The 12,820-nt window shown below is 41.3% G+C and overlaps 1 protein-coding gene across 1 annotated transcript; it reads right to left on the bottom strand.

Moving 5' to 3' along the window:
* Positions 1 to 1,973: 1,973 nt before the first annotated feature.
* sting1 (stimulator of interferon response cGAMP interactor 1) lies at positions 1,974 to 10,708 on the bottom strand. Its single transcript, XM_085465655.1, has 7 exons — positions 10,477 to 10,708; positions 9,577 to 9,803; positions 8,901 to 9,093; positions 4,738 to 4,846; positions 4,071 to 4,315; positions 2,754 to 2,940; positions 1,974 to 2,389 (listed from the first exon to the last, which is right to left on the bottom strand). Exons 2-7 carry the CDS (start codon positions 9,801 to 9,803, stop codon positions 2,160 to 2,162), a joined length of 1,191 nt encoding a protein of 396 aa, XP_085321781.1. The 5' UTR covers positions 10,477 to 10,708; the 3' UTR covers positions 1,974 to 2,159.
* Positions 10,709 to 12,820: the final 2,112 nt, after the last annotated feature.

Genomic DNA, 12,820 nt, shown 5'->3' with positions numbered 1-12,820 from the left:
TATCTTCTGAAAAATTACCGCTATTTATACAGCACAAGACTTAAGAATATTTAACAGGAGCAAGTTTCATTTTCCCCTGGTTTTACTACCACACTGTTCATCAAAACGGCAGCAAACCTTCACCATCTTATCCAGAAGGGTCACCTCTTCACCCTCACATGGAAGAAGTATTGGCATGGTGGTATGTTTGAAGCAGGTCCCTTGTGTAGCGCTGGAACCCAGTCACGATGTTTCATCCATTTCATTGGCTGGTCTGCTGCAATAATGCCAAATAATTAGCAAGTCTATAAATAGCACGTAGTTCTGCAAAATCACTCATTAGGATGTTTTTTTTTTCTAATTTGCTATGACCTCAGAGTGCATCGAAAAGAAAACTAATAGGCTATCTGGTCTTTAAGTGGTGGCGTGACAAATCCTGCTTCCAGGCCTAAAGTAGTCTGCGTTTAATATGGATTTTGTGTTGTTAACATGTTTAATGTTTTGTATTGTCTTCTATTTAATCTCAAAAAACTCCTAAAAACAGTCAGTGATCACTGTTGGCTTCCCACTGCTTCTATCACCACTAATCATTTGAAAGCTCAGTTTTTAAAACCTTACGATGTAGCTACAGCCCAGCCCATGCAGCAGTATATGAATGACTAATCCTATTCATCCTTGTGGATGGATTATCTCAGTTGTTCTCCTGGCTGGAGTTTGGTCCGTTTACAGCATCCTGCGATGCGATTACATTTGTTTCTGACCACCGAGAATCCTCACGATAACTTTTATTAAGTGGAAAAAGTTAGTGTTTATATTATGCTAACATAGCTGTGCCGCTAACGGTCACGTAGCACATCGTTTTACACCAGCTAGCCAAACTTCAGTACCCTACAAACGTCACTGCTGTTTAGTTTTCTGTCTTCATTTATGTTGGAAGTGATAGCAGAGCTGTACGTTTGACTTTGTTTCCAAAATCCCTCAGTTAGGACATGCTATATTGTATTTAGATGGAATCTAGCGAGCTAACTTCCTGCTAATTTCGTCTTCATGGATGCCTGGATGATAAACTCAATTGTTACACATGGTAGAGCAGAACGCTGATCATTTTATTACAGATGAAAGACTTTAGATAGTTTTTCAACACTCAGTGATGCCACAGTGATCGTGTGATTTATGGACCTGCAGGTGCTCTTGGGAGTTTGAGCCAAGACACGGCTAGTGATGTCAGACTTAAAAGACCGATAAAGAGTGATATGAACATATCTATAACTTACCGGAATGAAAATGTCTGGAGCACACCAACAGATATTTGGAGATGGAATCGAACTGGATATCAGCTGGTCTCACAGCTGCTATCCAGACTAGACGCCTTCTTTTGGTAACATCCGATACATGAGCTGCCTCATGTTGCTTCCAGGTGGGGAAAGAATGAAAAGATAAACCATTTTCAACCTTATTCCCTTGCCGGTCGTGCGATCTAACTTTACAACCGACCGCACAGCAAGTACGAACCATAACTGGTGTTATCCGTGTACTTTCGCTCCTCTTTCGCTAGCGCTTTGTTCGGCCCAGAAACATGGCGCCTCAACCAAAAATTCTGGCCACGCCCCCTCTCGTGACATCACTCTCCACTTCCGGTATTTCAGACAATCCCTTTCCGTCAAGGATTTTTAATTTGTTGCGGTTTTTTAATTTGTTGTGGATTTTTAATTTGTTGCGGTTTTTTAATTTGTTGCGGTTTTTTAATTTGTTGTGGTTTTTTAATTTGTTGTGGATTTTTTATTTGTTGCGGTTTTTTAATTTGTTGCGGTTTTTTAATTTGTTGTGAATTTTTTATTTGTTGCCGTTTTTTAATTTGTTGCGGTTTTTTAATTTGTTGTGGATTTTTAATTTGTTGCCGTTTTTTAATTTGTTGTGCTTTGCACTTCCCAGCCACCGTAGCAAATAGATTAGATTTGGGATTTTGAAATAATGATTTATAAATAGTGTTTTTATTTTAAATGAAATGATTGAATAATAAATTATTTTAGTAATTTTAAAATTACTAAAATAATTAAAAAATTAAATATAAAATGCATATTATTTGGACAAATTTATTATTGAAGCACAAAATTCTTTATTTTGATGCACGTGGCCCTTCTGGTCCTCCATAGCGCTGGTCTTCATCTTTGTCTGCTGACTTAGTAAGTGTCCTCCGTGGGTACCCTCAGAGGCTGAGGTTGCTCCAGGCTGATCATGAGCGTGGGGTCTCTGCTCATCACATCACCGTTATTAGAATGTGCATTGCCCACAAATGGGTGTGCCCTCTCTTGCTGAGGATTTGGTGTAAGACAGAACTCCTCTCTCTCCTGCTGCTCCAAGTGTCTGAGGATGGCCTTGGACAGGAAGTGAGGATCATCCTCCTGCTCATCTAGAAAATGATGAAGACGAAGAAGAAGATTATCTGGTTGTTAATTCCATGTTTTCAGCTTTATAACAATCGAAGAACTACACAGTGAAAGATAAATATGAGTTCACATGAGGCCAGAGTTGAAACTGATCCTCTGACCTACATATTTCATTTCAGCTTCATACTGTGTCACATTTAGACTCCAGTGTAGCAACAAAACCCCTTTAAAAACAGCCACAACATCTTTGTGGGAAAGTGGATAAGCTGAAAGCTAAAATCCTCCTAAAAGCAGCCTGTGTCATGCTGGGAGTACAAAGTCCCCCCCCCCTCTCTCTCTCTCTCTCTCACACACACACACACACACACACACACACACACACACTACCATTGAGCAGGATGAGCTTGTAGCGGTTGCGACACTCCAGCGAATGCTCCAGGATGTCCTGCAGGGTCCTGAAGAAGAGCAGAACCTGCTGTCTGCGCTCAGGCTCCCCAAAACCAGCGCTGCTCTCCTGGGACATGTTGTACAGCGTCAGCAGAGGCGTCGCATACTCCACCACACACTCATGGACCTGTTGACACACAAACACACATAGACATGAACAAAAAACAGACACTCAGGGAAAGATATATTTCCCGGACAGATAATCCTTTAAAAGCTTGCAGCACTCTCCTCTCAGATATGTTTGATTCTCGTGTTTTACAGCTAGATGGTGCTGTTACTACGCTTTCACAAACTAGCTCTCCACCGGTGGATTCTTTGGTTTAACCAGGAGGTCGTATCAATGCTGTGCTATTGAAGGGAAATAGTCAAAGGTGAGGTAGATTATTTTACTTCTTTATTTCAAAGTATAAGAAATATCAGATGATAAGGAGTCTGTTTTATAGTATGTCGTAATCCAGAAATAAATATTCAGTGAAATAATGTCACAATGATCAGATCAGCTCAGCAGACAGTGTAAAGGTGTTAGGATTTCCTGGCTTCACTGAGGAAGATCATGATGTTAAAGCTACAGCAAAAGTAACATAAAGAGCAACTTTAGCGCTTGGCCACTCAGCATGGACGGTTCGCAGCACGGATCCCTTCACACTCATAAAAGCATACACCAAACACGTCCTGCAAGTTTACGTTTATTTGAATATTAAATATGCACTAAACTGAATATATATGCATATATATGTAAAAATAACATGATTCCATGTAATGTCTGCAGCAGTAAATTAAAGCCATTCACTTTGAGCTATCTGTGGCTATTTTTAGTCCTAAATGAAACCCCAAATGCTTTCATGTCGCCCCAAACTTCCTTTCTTTTGACTGAACTATTGCTTGTGAGTACAGTCAGTGTTAGATTTGCATCAAACACGTTGGATACACAGCACGCTGATGTTCTCTAAGATACTGAAGCAAATTATGAGATAAAGGCCCTTGAGTCTGTCACTTTGCTGTGACTCTCATTGTCTGTCGTATTTAAACTGTGCAATCTTTGCAAATCTGATCAAAGGAGAAAAATATGAGCATGAGTCTTTCAACCCACACTTGCAGCAAAAAACCCCGATGCTGAGTTCATTTCCTGCACGAGATGTTTACAGCTGTTTAATACTGACCAAACATTTTTAATATGGACTTCAGTCCAGTCGGACGCACATTAATCAAGTAAAAAAACAAACAAAACTATGCCTGGGTTACTTTATGCTTGCATACCTTCCTATTCTCATCCATTATGCGGTACACACTGTGCTTGTAGACCCGCCCCCGGACTCCTGCCCTGTCAATCTCGTTGTTTGGTAGGTTGTCATAGAATTGGATGTTTTCATCCTCATCCTCCAGCTTATGGGAAATGTTGGCATTGAGAGGGATGAGGATGAGGAGCTTCCTGGAGCCACGACCCCAACTGGTGTTGTTTAACTGGTGTGTGGCACAAAACCCTGCGATGGACTGCTCCAAATCTGAATAGACACGCAAACACAGAAACAGATCTCTTCATTCACATTCATCCTCCATCTCTAGAATAGAGCAGAAAGTGTAGCAATGTGACCCTGTGAGCCAAAAAGAACAGGCGGCAGAGTCTAGCAGCTTAATAGATTCAACTTGAACTGGTTAATAAATTTATTTAAATCAATTCACTTGTATTTATATAAATCACAACAACAGTTGCCTCAAGGCTCTTTATATTGTAAGCTGAAGACAGAGAAAACGGAGAAATCCCCAACATTCACGTGACCCCTTTAGAGCAAGGTCTGTGGCAACAGTGGGAAGGAAAAACTCCCTTTTAACAGGGAGAAACCTCTTCACACATGGACACACACTGAATTTAACAGCACATGAGGGCAAAACATGATTTGTTTGTAGATGTTGTCATGTTACTGACGTGGCAGCACCAGTCGCAGGTATCCCAGGTAGAAGGACCAGGCAAGGCCGTGGGCTACGTTCTTCTTCCTCCCCTCGCAGATGTCTGACACCTCCACCGCCGACGGACCCTGCATGCCAACCACAGAAACAGCCGCAACAATGTCACAACACTTCACCTATGCTCAGGAGCCACCTGACACCCTGCTGAAGGTGCCAGGCGAAAGAAAAGGGCATCCTCTCACCCAAGCTGCCCTTTTCCATGTGGAACAAATATATTTTTAGGTTGAATTCAGCATGAGGGACACAGTCAGCTGGACCAAAAGAGATCTGTGCAAAACGCAGTGGTCATTGTTGCTAATGAAGACATGTTTAGAGTCTATTTTTACTCAAGAAATGCCATTTCAGTTTTAATCAGGTAAAGCCCCGGGGAGGGACTGGTCTTTCTGTAGTGTAGTCCTTTAAAGCTGGTTTTTTTTGTGAGCCACAAACACACACCGAGCTCTGACTGAGATCAAATTGTCAGGTTGGTGAATTCTCCTCAGTAAAGGCTTTAACTACTAAAATGTAATCAAATACCCTGCCAGTCAAACGTTTGGACACACTTTCTCATTTAATGGTTTTTCTTTGTCTTTACTACTTTCTACATTGTAGATACAAACTGAAGACATCAAATATATGAAACAAGATATATTGATATATGTAGCAAAGAGAAGAATTATTGATAATTCTCCTGAAAGTATTTAAGTTAAGATAACTCTTTATTATCATTGCTCATTCATACTTAGTACAATACTACAACAAAATTGGAAAGTAGCCAGCCTTTGCTTTGTTGACAGCGCTGCAAACATTTGGCCTTCTCTCAATGAGCTTCATGATGTATTCACCTAAAATGGTTTTCACTTCACATGTGCACCTTGTGAGGGTCCATTTGTGGAATTTCTTGCCTTCTTGATGGGGTTGGGACCATCAGGTGTGTTCTGCAGAAGTCAGGCTGGTACACATCTGACAGCCCTATTTGACAACTGTTAGAGTTCATATTATGAGTTCTAACAGTAGTTAGAACTAAGAACCAACCAGCTAAGTAAAGAGAAACAACAGTCCATCATTACTTTAAGGACTGGAGGTCAGTCAGTCCGGAAAATTGCTAAAACTTTGAATGTGTCCCCAAGTGCAGTCGCAAAAACCATCAAGCACTATGATGAAACTGGACCACCCCAGGAAAGGAAGACCAAGTGACCAAGAGGATAAATTCATCCGAGTCACCAGCCTCAGAAATCTCAAGTTAACACCGCCTCAGATTAAAGCCCAGATAAATGCCGCACAGAGCTCCAGTAGGAGACACATCTCTACATCAACTGTTCAGAGGAGACTTTATGGTCAAATAGCTGCTAAGAAACCATGACTAAGGAAAAGCAACAAGCAGAAGAGATGTGTTTGGACCAAGAAACACAAGGAATGGACATTAGACCAGTGGACATTTGTGCTTTGGTCTGATGAGTCCAAAATTCAAATCTTTGGTTCCAGCCGCCGTGAGATGCAGAAAAGGTGAACGGATGGTCTCTACATACACGGTTCCTACCGTGAACTACTGGTGACACCGTTGATGATTTAAATGGACCACAGAGCGAAGGCAAAAAGGCCAACAAGTGCTCAGCATGCCTTTGAACTCCTTCATGATTGTTGGAAAATTTTTCAGTTGACGACCTCATGGAGCTCATCGAGAGAATGCCAAGAATGTGCAAAATCAAAGCAAAGGGCAGATATTTTTAAGAATCTAACATTTAAAACATGTTTGGAGTTATTTCAGACTTTTTTGTTTACTACATAATTCCTTATGTGCTCATTCATAGTTTTGATGCCTTCAGTGAGAATGTACAACGTAAAGAGTCACGAAAATAAAGAAAAAGCATCAAATGAGAAGGTGTGTCGAAACTTGGGACTGGTAGTTTATGTTTGAGATCCCACACTGTCTGAGTGCATGTAAAGACAGACTGCTGCTGGGACGATTGCATGCACTGTTGAGCATGGCGAGTGCAGACCTGCCTGTAGCTCCGTGTTTATGTTCATAGTGAAAGTCTTCTAGTATAGACAGGCTGGTGGACATTCCAGAAGTGCTGCTAATTAATGACTGTGTGCAATGTAAGTTTAGCTCTGGGTGCAACAGTGGCAGCTGGATCAAGAGGAGAGAACATTCATCATCATGAGAACTCGATTTCTTTGGAAGGATGAATTACTTTACTGAGGAGTGCTGTGTGAACAACATTTGAAATGAGGTAGCAGCACTTGTGTAGTGCATCCTCAACTTCCTCGACATGTTAATGTGGTAAAGAGTTGTGCTGCTGTATTTGTGTTGCAGCCTGTTTACGACTTTTTCTTGATTTTCCATTCCCAGATGTTCCACTTGTTCAGCGTCTTTTTGGGATGTCCCAAGTGTTGCTTTATTTCTACATGATGTGAACAGCAGCAACATCTGTGTCCACTATGATTTCTATGACTATGTCCTATGAACGACCCTCTTTGAACAGAGGCGTGGTTTACGACACCAAATGTCTGCCATCTATAATCCAGTTTTGAGATCCCTTCCCAGACGCCTTAATGCCCACTCACATCCTGGGCCAGGTTTCACAATGAGTTCACCTGAAACCTTGGCTGATTGTGATCTACAACCGTTTTCACACCTTGGCTCGTGTGATTTTAGTAGAGGATCATTAGGGGGTCCTTTGTCCCTCTTGGGGGGGGGACACTCCCACAGGGCTTAAGGCTACGTCCACACTAGCCCGGATAAATTTGAAAACGGCATTATCGAATGAAAATTCTCCGCGTCCACACTATCGTTTTCAGTCATTTTCACAGAGTTGTGCGTCCACATTGAAACGGACGAAATCGCTTACGTTTCAGTACTGCGCATGTGTGAAGCGCAAGAAGAGAAATCTGCCTCATTTCTGTGTGCTGCTTATTTACTTTCCGGCTCTCTGAAACGTCGCGGCAAAATGTCGAGGAAAAGCACCGAGTTTTTTAAATGGAATAACAATGAGGTGGAGTTGTTGCTGCGAGTAACACAAAACTACAAAGTTGCAAAAGCGAGTGAGAATTAAAGAATTTGAAGAAAAGCTATCCGGAGCATGTACAGACTGATATTAATCTTTAATAGGGCTGTCAAAATCCAGAGCAAACAAAACAAACGCTGTATAATGCCCTCCGCTATCTTTGTTTAATTGGTCACATGACTGCATCACATGACTAAAATGTGTCATCGTTTTCATCACTGTCTACACTGCAACGCGAAAATGGCGTTTTCAAATGTATCTGCTTAGGAGAGTTTCCTTGAATGACAATGGCGTCTCAGTGTGGATGGGAGGCCAAAACGGAAGAAGACGATGCATTTTCAAATGAAAACGTATTAGTGTGGACATAGGCTAAATCTGGGACTCCCCAACATTTGACCTTAGAACTGAGGAAGCTTCTTGGATGAGAGGATAAACATCTTCAAGCAACTTAAAGAAGTCCAGACGGTTTTCTTTCTAACCTCAAGTATTTAAACTCCTTTACTCTGTTTTTTCTTTTCAGTCATCTTCTCTCCAGTGCACACCTCCACCTCAGTAGGTTCTCTTCCACCTGCCTCCCACTCTAGACCAGTAATATGTTTAAACCTCACAGTCCACAGAAACTCCTGCCTAACCTCGTCTCTCAACCTGTCCATCACCACTGCAAACAAGAAGGGGCTCAGAGCCAATAACTAATAAAATCCCAGCTCCCAACCTAGAACCCATCTACCATTCCTGCCCCACACCTCACCACACGTCACCACCCACTCCTGACGTCCTCCACACTTTCAGTCTGTATAAGCTGTACTGCTGCTCGCTGATTGTCACCTCTCTTCTTAACCTAGTTTTCCCATCGCCTCATCAATTCTATCCCTGTGTAATTACAGCTCTGCACCTCACCCTTGTTTGTTCAAAAACTGCACCATCTTGTGGTAAATTTCGGTATTACACAAACACATTGCTTTAATTGATATTGCTTCAACAAAATACTTGTTTTAGACATGAATTCATGGTGGTTCTTCTTCACATTTTGGTGACAGTTTTATATTTGTCATAATATACTTAATAATTAGTAAAGGCTGAAAGCCCTGTAAGAGAAAGACAGTGATGTGCAATGAAGACGTGTCTGTAACCTCACCAGGACTCCAGAGACTTTCAACAGTGGGTAAAGGACAAACACAAGGACAAGGAGTTCCCAGATGTTGCATTTGTGTGGTAGATGATGTCCAGCCAGGTACAGCATTAGGCTTGCCACACCAGCAGCGAGCAGGGTCTTGCCCCCCAAACCACAGGCAGGGAGCATGTGGCTTAGCATCCCTTGTCCTCGATATCTGGTCAGAACATGGAAGGAAGAAGGGCAAATTTGGCCCCGTTAACACGTGTTGCTGCTATACAGAGTAATTATTACTTTAAAAAAGCTGTCTCGGTATCTCTAACAATAATTTGGCAGCAAACATGTTTTTTGTCAGTTTTAAGCTCCACCAGTTGTGGAAAGAAATATCTTTACTAAAAAATCATCCTAAGAAGTGACACAGTACTCACGAACAGTAAAGTCTCAGCTTGTGGAAATAAATCAATGAACTCGGAGATACTAAGTTGTTACTGTGATCCAAGCCTCTTGTTTTATATATAGTGATAGTAAGCATACTGAATGGTTTTAAACTGCTTTAATCAGTTGTAACTTCTGACGCTGAAAATGAAGCAAAGTCAAAAACTGCAGTTCCTTCAGTGGCCACTTGAGGCTAACAGTAATGTTATGGAGCTACTGCCATCTTTCATATACAGTTAATGTATTACAACACCTTTCCTCTCACCTTGTGTTTGAATGATATATCAGCTCCTCTGCCAGCAGACAGAGCCCATGTAGCAAAGGGCCACCAGTCAGCATGAGTACTGCCATGGCAATCCAGCCAAGCAACTTCTCAGGAGAGAATAAAAGCATGCCTCCTATAGTTACGGCAGCTGTAACCGCAGCACAGAGTTTAGGTAAATCCCCACGGGGCCGAGGGATTAGAGCATCCTGTTCTCGAGGACACTGCATCTGTCAGGAAGGAAAAGATAGAGCTTACAGAAAAGTAGATACTGTAGAGCCAGTTCACCCAAGCTTTTATTGAAGTCTAACTTCTGGTCTGGAATATTAAAGTTTATCATCAGGAGTAACAAATTGCATGGTTGTGGATGTTTGGAGGTTTGAACCCTTTTAACACAAATTTGTTTAACTTCTATAACTTTAAAAGACGTGAGCACCATCAGCTGTTACACAAAAGCTTGAATCTACCTACAGAAGAAGTGAACAGGTGGACTGTAGTCATTCAGCATAAACAAATCAGACCAACAGGGTGGGGTGGGGTTCATTTTTCCACAGGAACCCTCTGCAGCTGAAACCTGCTTATTGAAAAACTGGTTATGCGCAGGTTTTCTATATTGCCGTGTGACAATATAGATTCTCACCAAAACACTTCAGTGTTACAGGTGTTACTGAAGAGTGTTAAAGCACAATGAGGTACACTTAATATGCCCGCTAGCTGGCTGATTTGATGTAGTCCCTCTAAACAGAAGCTGCAGCCTTTTACTTTAACGTTACACGTGTCTGTAATCACGTTTCATTGCAGTGTGAACACTGAAGACAGCTGTGGTAAGTAACAGAGTGCAGTTTGTCTGTTAGTATGTTATAAAACTACAACAGAGACAAAGATGCAGATGAAGGGACTCACCTTGATGTGCCTGCTGTGATCCAGACTGGAGAGATTTCCTCTGTCTGCTCTATTTGTGCCTCTCCTCTCTCTCTGTCTCCACCCCTCATGCTATAACAGGAATTTCAGTTTTCATTTCACGTAAATATTCTCACTACCACAGTAAAAGAGAGGTAAAGAGTGAGTGGCAAAGAAAGAGAGAGAGAAAGTGAAAAAATAGAGACGGGTAGAGAGCTAATACGCTCAAGGAAGTTCTGGCTCTGCACCAATAAAACTTTCATTGTGTTTCCTTCGTTCAGCTGCTGGGAGGGTGAAGCAAAGACCTACCGTATACATGAGAGAGAGGGAGGGAGAGGTAACTTGAGCTTGAACTGAATGTGTGAACGTTAACTCCTATTTAGTCCATAAAAGTCTCAAAGCTTGGAAGCATTTTATATGACTCAAATGTTGCAACAGCATTGAATTGAACTGAATTGATTTACCTTTATTAGTCCAACAAGGCAAGCATGCTGCACACAGTGGTTGCTGTTATCACTGTTTGCTGTCACTTCCTATAAAGTACTTGTAGATGAGTACTGAAGTGCTCATCCTGCTATCTGTACCTGAGCTGTGGTAACGCACAAATTTTCCTGCTGTGGGATCAAAAAAAGTCTTGCTTGGCTTTTTAATGTCCGTTCGTTCTTTCTTTTAAACCAGTGCACATTATATTGTTCTTCTTCCTAAAGCAGAGTCATAGTCAGCATGGCTTGGTTAGTTGGGTGCTTTACTTTGGTTATTCCCAGTAAATTGGAACTGATTGTCTTTAATGCTCTTCGGCTTGGCGTACTCGTTGTGATACAGCGTGTGGTGTTGGTGCATTTTTTAGTAGAATATGATATTTTTCATATATTGTGGGACTTTGTAAGCAGCTAACTCTACTAACTAATCTTTCCGTGATGTTTGAGCTTTGAGGAAGGAAATTCAAGTGTTTTTTATTTGTGTGTTAATTAGACTTGATCAGCTGGTGTCTGTGTAAGTGTATGGGTGCACTTTGCTGACTTCCTGTCTTTAGCTGGTAACTTTGCACTCTACTTTTTCACAAGAATGGCCACATTCATCTTCAAAGGGTTTAGGGTAACAATGTTAAAAATGAAAACGGGTTTTCACAGACCAGTGGTTGGGAATCACTTCTCTTTACAAACAGGAAGCATGTAAACGTGTATCATAAATGTATGATTAGCTACAGAGATGTGGAAATACTTTTGATAGTATTAGTGAATTTTGTCATACAGAATCATAAAACTGAAAGAAGAACAAAGAGTGCTGTGTAAGACGCATCGAAGAGTTTAACTGCTGCACAGTGCATGCTGGAAACTCTGCTCATATGCAAATTTTTATTTAATTAAGTTTGCATTTGGGAGAGTTTCAGTTCGGATGTGGCCTAAACATAAATTACTAGACATTTTAAGCAGGAGTAATCTTTACCAGTAACAGTTTCTTAGTCGGATATGTGTGTGCAATTCATTCACACTCTCTGTCTTTAAAGCAAAGTGAGCTGCTTTCTGTCACAACTGATCAGCTGCTACTTAGCACAAATATCTTATGGACAATGGTGGGCATCCTCTGCATACGGCCATAAGGAACCAGAAGAGTCTGTTCAGCGACAGGTTGCTTCTCCCAAAGTCTAAGACCAACAGACTTAAAAACTCCTTTGTCCCACATGCCATCCAACTATTTAACTCCTCGCTGGAGGGCAGGGGGAGGGGAAACAGGAGGACAAAGGAGGGCGGGAACAACTAAGCTGTAGTGCTTTTTATTGTGCAATATTTTTTATAGTCGACTGTGCAATAATCACTGTGCAACAGACTCACAATAGTTGAAATGTGCAATAGACCTGTGCAATCTACATTTCATCATAGACTATATTTCACTGGTATTCATATTTATCCCTATTATATATTCTGTATTTATATATAAGTGTATATATGCTATATTTATGCTTATATTCAGTCTCTCTCGTTCCCCTTTATTTGGTATTCTACCTCTGCAACATGCGGAGAAACCCACCCGAGGGGTTAATAAAGTTTGTTTTAATCTAATTCACGCATGCAGACATGGTCATGGTGATCTCTGAAGTTCAAACTGAGCATCAGAATGAGGAAGAAAAGTGACTTCTGAGACGTTGTTGCCAGATGGGCTGGTCCAACTATTTCAGAAACTGTTGATCTGGGATTTTCTCACACAGCCATCTGTAGGGTTTCCAGAGTATGGTCTGCTTTGAGCTAATAGGAAAAATGCAGTAACTTAGATTTCATTCAATTAAACCAAGTTGTGCAGGAGAGCATCTCTGAATGCACAGCATGTAAAGCAGCAGACGACCACATAA

This window comes from Copadichromis virginalis, linkage group LG2, assembly GCF_057382275.1.
Source record: "Copadichromis virginalis isolate Kocher_CV1m ecotype Utaka linkage group LG2, C_Virginalis_male_GT1.1, whole genome shotgun sequence".
Lineage (NCBI taxonomy): Eukaryota > Metazoa > Chordata > Actinopteri > Cichliformes > Cichlidae > Copadichromis > Copadichromis virginalis.
Note: the sequence above shows the minus strand (reverse complement) of the source record. Positions and strands in the feature narration are given on the sequence as shown.